This window comes from Corvus brachyrhynchos, unplaced genomic scaffold, assembly GCF_000691975.1.
Source record: "Corvus brachyrhynchos isolate BGI_N302 unplaced genomic scaffold, ASM69197v1 scaffold17, whole genome shotgun sequence".
Taxonomy (NCBI): Eukaryota; Metazoa; Chordata; class Aves; order Passeriformes; family Corvidae; genus Corvus; species Corvus brachyrhynchos.
The window spans coordinates 12,938,211-12,944,554 of NW_008240046.1; the positions used below are offsets into that span (position 1 = coordinate 12,938,211).

At 44.8% G+C, this 6,344-nt stretch overlaps 1 protein-coding gene across 3 annotated transcripts in view; it reads right to left on the reverse strand.

Moving 5' to 3' along the window:
• The window catches only part of STOX2 (storkhead box 2), a 104,946-nt gene extending 101,369 nt beyond the window's left edge, over positions 1 to 3,577 (reverse strand). The window contains exon 1 of one of the 3 annotated variants that reach the window (XM_017744412.1): positions 3,433 to 3,577. In XM_017744412.1, coding sequence (XP_017599901.1) covers positions 3,433 to 3,565 — 133 coding nt within the window. In that variant the 5' untranslated portion in view covers positions 3,566 to 3,577. The remainder of the gene's footprint in view (positions 1 to 3,432) is intronic. The other 2 variants (XM_017744414.1, XM_017744415.1) reach the window with 2 other exon arrangements.
• Between the last annotated feature and the right edge of the window lie 2,767 nt (positions 3,578 to 6,344).

A 6,344-nucleotide genomic window follows, 5' to 3' on the forward strand; every position in this document is an offset into this window, starting at 1 on the left:
AAGGCCGGACCCGTGGAGCACGCCCCGGCTGCCGCAGGATGGGTCTGTCAGCTGCACCTCACCGTCCTCCCCAGCTTACTGGCTCAGACAGTGCTCAGGAGCATGGCTGAGACACCCAGGGTCACATCCCCACTGCTCAGCAGTGCAGAGTGGCATGACAACTTCTCCTAGGCAGGAGCATGCTTAGGGGCAATGGCAAGGCAGGAAAAAAACCTATTATCAGTCTGGCTCCCTTCCATCTGACTCATGCCCACGTCCCAGGACAGCTGGCACATGGCTGTGCAGGAAGGGAAGCCACGTTTTTCACCTGAGGAGAAGCTTGATTCGTGCTAAAATTCCAGTCTGGATCTCGGGAGCAGTATCCACCTGTTCTCCCTAACATCAAGGGTTTTAGCTCATTCCCCGGGCACAACCCAACAGCCTCAGCAGTTTGGGCACACCACACCTGAGCAGCAGTGGTCCCACGAGGGGCAGAAAGGTTTATGGACTGAGTGATGTACTTCAGATATTCAGAGTGCCCAGATCCCATTTAAAGTTTCACAGCAGGAGAGGAAAGGGAAAAAGAGAAGAAGAAAAAAACAAATTAAAAAATACAATAGCTGTGTTCCCAGAAACCTGAAACACAGACAGACAGTAGCCCTGTTATTGCTGCAGCTGGTATAAAGACAGCACGTTTTCACACTGCAGTCACATTTCCAGTTTCTTTGCAGACCTACCTGGAGGGACTGAATAATTTGCATCTCTCTTTTCCCCATATTATTTGCACATTCCACATATTATTTGCATTTATTGTGAAAGGGTGGAGAATAATAGTGCTTAGTGCAAGAAATAAATACATTTAAAAAACAAATCAGTCAGTGCTGCCAGTCATACAGATGCAAAAGTTGACAAAATACAGCCTTTCATTATTTTTTCATTCCAACCAATGCACAAAAATACATGAAATATAAAAGAGTGCCTCACATAGATTTTTTCCAGCTGAATGGAGCTTTGACAGCCAAGAATACTGCATTTTTCACATAATAAAATGTGATTTTCCATCAATTTTACCAGTAATGAAAATGTAACATACAGCACAGTCTCTTGAAAGCCAAGAAGTTGAAGCCAAGGGTGAGGTTGAAAGTTGCAAAACTGGGAGCCTCAAGGGAAGTGGTGGATAGACAAGAACTGGTTCTCTGCCATTCATTTACTTTTCTGTAAATGCCTCCCCCTCCTCGCAAAAGGGCTCTCCCTCCTGCTGTTCCTGGTGCTCAATGGGAGGGGCAGCCAAAGCAAAACCATCCATCTGGTTCCCATCACAGGAAGGACTGCCTAGGCTAGCTCCTGCCAAAGCCTGTCATTAGCAATCAGCATGAGAGAGAGAATGAGAAAACACAGCACAGCTAAGACAACAAACCTAATACTTTTAGTACACTAATCATAACAACAGTACTCAATTTTGTTCTTTATAGAAATATCACAGGAGTCAGATGGGTCATCCTGGTAGCCTCATTTTATCAGGGAAATTAATGTAACAGGCAACACAAATGTTATTTTCTAATGCCACAGTAGATCCATCAACACCTATTAGAAGCATCTACAGGAGTGAAATATGGCAAAGAAGGGTAATTTGATTACGCAGGTGCAAAACCTTGCTACCTATTAATACACTTGCCTCCTTTTAGCTACAGAATAATAGACATGGCATTTAAATCCTGATGCTGCCACTGTAATCCAAGATCTAGTATTTTACAAAAGCTTGGAGAGATGACCATCAAATTGCTCATGTTCTCTTGCCACAGAAGTTCAGCACAACCCTTCCCAGCTTCCTTAGCCTTGCTAACCATGCAGAGCAAGGCCAGCATTTTCACAGTTTCCACAAACTGCCCGCCTTGCATATCATCCTTTAAAATCTACTTTATTACTCTTTCATTTCAGATGGCCAGCGGTGAAAAAAAACCCAAACCAACATCCAAACAGTCTATAGCAACACCTCCTGCAGCTGCTGCCATGGGAATGAAGACCTACAGGGATATTAGGACCTTGTACCACTGGACACTGCACACAGATGAAAGCAGAACTGCCAGCTAGACTTTGCAGCTACAACTTTCCCCCCACCTCAGCAATACAATCACACACTCCCCTAATTACTGAGTAAGAGTGGCTGTTAATTACCTATCCAAAGTAAGAAAGAAATCTGACTGGGGTCAAAAATTATCTGACAGTAGGGAACAGAGAGAGGCAGCAAGCTCTAATCCTTTGCTGTTCTCCTGACCTGCCTTAAACCTGATCCCTCAGGAGCTTGTTCTCCTCCCCACAGGCTACACACACAGTTCTTGTCCAGGTCTCTGAGAGCCACATTTTCCCCATCACTTTGACAAGAGCTGCCCCTGCTCCACTGGCACAATCCTGCCATCCTGGAAGAGCACACTGGAGCAGATGAACACTCTGGGATCTCCAGGAGAGCAACCTGAGATCAGCTTTGCATCACAATGCCTCCCTTGAGCTCCTTTCACCAGAGTAACAGCAACTTCACAACTAACACTCACACAGCAGCAACCAAAACTGATGAGTTTCTCTGTAAACACCTCCCTTCCTACAGTTCCCTGTACTGAAAGAAGGGGACCAAGATGGGAAATAAAGAAGAAACCTCCTTCAGGAAGAATTACCATGTCTCTGCCTAAGGATGACATGGCTCAAACTCCCTCAGGACTGTCCCAGGCACATCACTGTCACCTGGCTTGCCTCTCTCTAGCTCCCTCCTTTTGTTAGGCTGTTCCCACGCACATCTAAGAATATCCTGATGAGTGAATATGAATAACAGCTTTTTCTTCCTCCTTTCAGGAAACTATTTCCCCACTTGTTTCTCTCCTCTCCCTGCTTCGGTATTTAGTTGCAAACGTTAATGACCCATTTAAGAAGAGGAAAGCACCTTCTAGGAATGACTTTGCCCCAGGCTATTCCATGGGCTGCTCAGAAGTAAATCCCATAATTTATACCCTCTTTGGTCAAAGAGGAACATTCCCAGGACCAAAGAAAAGCACAGGTAGACAGAGAGATGGAAAGGGAGAGGAGATTGTCATGTTCTCTCTTGCACACTTTTCTATGTTTCTTATTCTAGTGCTTTAAAAAGTAAAGATCACTGGGATATCAGGGCTGAGCCCCAGGCCAAGTCTGCTCTGACTTGCTGCCATATAATCAATAAGAAACTTTGCAAAAAGTCTTCCTTCTTCCCTTCAGTGCGTTTATGTCTCAGCCTGCTACACTGAAGCTGACACAAGCCTCCAGAGGGTCAGACAGGCATCAGTGCCACACCCCAGGATGGGACCACAGCTGAGAGCAAGGAGGCAGCACCACTGCAGGAACCTGGCAGTCCTTACCCCTGACCTGGCTGTCTTCATCACACCTCCTGCCCTTCATTCCTCCTGTCTTGGCTTGACACTGCACGCTCACCTGTGGGTTGGTAAAAGGCTGCATGCTGGTTTGACTCCTTCAGGTCACTTGCTGGATCCTGGTGACCATTCCCCCTCCCAGGAACAAGATGCACAACCATACAAGCAGGAACAAGCCATAGAGTGCTGCACATCCAAGACAGCTGCAAAGCAAGACGAGATGGAGAATGAAGACAGACAGCTCTGTGAAAAGCAGCTTTGAAGGAAGAGATACAGTGGAAACAGAAGCTGACCCCTAAAAAATGGAAAACAAAGAAGGAAACAAAGAAGGAAACGAAGGCTGTGGAAGGGCAGCCCCTCTGCTGTGAACTGAGCAGTTGGGATTGGGAAAGAAACAACCAGGTTACTGCTGACGGATTGATGAATAAGCAGTTCAATTTCTCTCCTAGACCTCCCATCATAAGAAGATGGGAAATGGTGTGTTAAAACCTCCAGGAAGTATATATTTCATTCATCCCTTAGAAGTCATGGATCAAGAAGGGTTTTCCTCCCTTTCACCATTCTTCTCATGTCTGAAGCATTTTCCCTGCCTCTCTGTACTTTAAATTTACACTATAAAATAGTAGAAGATACTGTGTATAGGAAGCCAGCCTGTTGTTTAGACACAGTCAAACCTAAACAATATAGAGGAAAAAAAGCAGAGGGGAAGAGACAAGCAGATGGAGTGAGCTGTGTAGACTGGCATTGCAGCCCGAGTGTTATTGGAATATGCTGAAGCACCATTTGCACAACGTTTAACTCCCTATATTTTACAAGCTTAAAAATGCAAATACAAAGTCTGACTGCAAGGCAGAAACTTGGGAGCTCAAGTTTCACCTCAGAACTACATTCCTAGTGCTGTTGTACCTAAGATTATGAAAATAATGCATCTATACTGAAAAGGCTGATTTGGCATGCCTCTAAACTAAAAAAAAAAAAAAAAAAAAAAAAAAAAACAAAACAAAATTCAAACCCTGATATCATTTGGAGGCATAAAAAAGGAAAAACAGTATAAAACATGCTTTTTCATCAGTTGATCACGAATCACTTCTTTTTAAGTGACTACATATATACCATTTTCACAAAAGCGTTTGCCAAAAATTCAATAAAGCTTCTGAATGTGAAGGAGTACCTCAATACTGTTTGGTTACCTTACATTAGAAAAACAGCTTTGGACAGATTTTAAATGCATATTGCTTGCTATTACACATACTATGTACACTACACTTAAGAGAATAGTACCCAAAAACTGTAAAAATATATCCAGGAGTATTAATGTTAGGAAAAAAAGTACTTCCCTTCCCTTCCACTTGAAATTACTGCAAAGCCCAATGAAGCAGGCTGCAAGGAGAGGGCAAGCACCCAGCAACACCTTGCTTGAGAACACACCAAGTGTGCAGGCTCTGCTCTCTGCACCCATCCCAGAGCCCATCTGAGATTCCTGAGTCTCAAACTATGTCAGGGCAGCTGTGATGAACTATCCTCATTAATGCTGAACTTCTTTGTTTTGATGAGGTGAATGAATAATTACGTTTGTGCCCTAAGTGGACTATAAATCACCAAGGCATTTAGCCACTTAGCTTAGTACTGTCAAACATACTTTGCAATGGCCAAACACAATCCATATGATAAATTTATGCAGCTGAAGTCTTCAGACCACCAGTAATTTCTGCCTTAAAACCCTCATGACTAAGAGGAGAGGCAGGACAAAAAAGAAAATAGGGAATAAGTAAGTACCAGTGACCTGAAGTGGCACAGATTTCCCAGAGAATATGACAAGCGGAGGCAGAATAAAATAATCCATAGCTGAAAAGGCAATAGAGGTAATACTTTCAAAAAGAGGTAATACTTTCAACTTTGCATTTCTGCCAATCTCACATTGTATGTCAGCAGAAAGATGGGTGCTTGCAGAAACTGGTGCAAAACATGGGATCTGTGGAGGCTGAGTCACAGATCCAATTTGGAAAGGAATCTGCTTTGGTCCACTGCTGGGGCAGACATGCACCCATTGATGCTGTTTCAGCTCAGCTCAACTCCTATGGGACTTGTCTGGGGATCCACTAAGGGGACTGGTGCCAAAGATCTCACAAAAATTGAGGGCCACAATGCATTGCCTCCCTTATCACAGAATCATAGACTGTTTTGAGTTGGAAGGGACCTTTAAAGGTCCAAACCCCTGCCATGCGCAGTGACATCTTCAACTAGATCAGGTTGCTCAGAGCACCATCCAGCCTGACCTCGAATGTTTCCAGAAATGGGGCACCTGCTACTTCTCGGAGCAACCTGTTCCAATGTCTCATCACCCCCAATGTAAAAAACTTCCTTATACCCAGTCTGAATCCCTCTTTTAGTTTAAAACCACAACCACTTGTGCCATCAATAAATGCCCTGCTAAAAAGTCTGTCCCTATCTTTCTTCAGTTAGATATTAGAAAAAGGTTTTTCACCCAGAGGGTACTGGGAAGTGGTCACAGCACCAAGCCTGACAGAGTTCAATAAACCCTTGGACAATACTCTCGGGCACATGGTGTGATTCTTGGGGATGGTCCTGTGCAGGGCCAGGAGTTGGACTTGATGATCCTTGTGGGTCCCTTCCAATTCAGCTTATTCTGTAATTCTTATAAGCCCCTTTTAGGTACCAGAAGGCTGCTCAAAGTTCTCCCCAGAGCCTTCTGTTCTCAAGGCTGAACAACCCCAGCTCTCTCAGCCTGTCATCACAGATGTAGTCTAGCTCTCCAATCGTTTTCCTTGGCCGTCCTCTGGACCCGCTCCAACACGTCCACGGCTTTACTGTGCTGCGGATCCCAGAGCTGGATGCAGCACTCCAGGCGGGGGTCTCACAGGAACGGAACAGAAGGGTAGAATCACGTTCCCTCTTCCCTTCTTCTGAGACGACGTCACCCCTTAAAGAGGCCGGACCCGATTGCGGGACCCT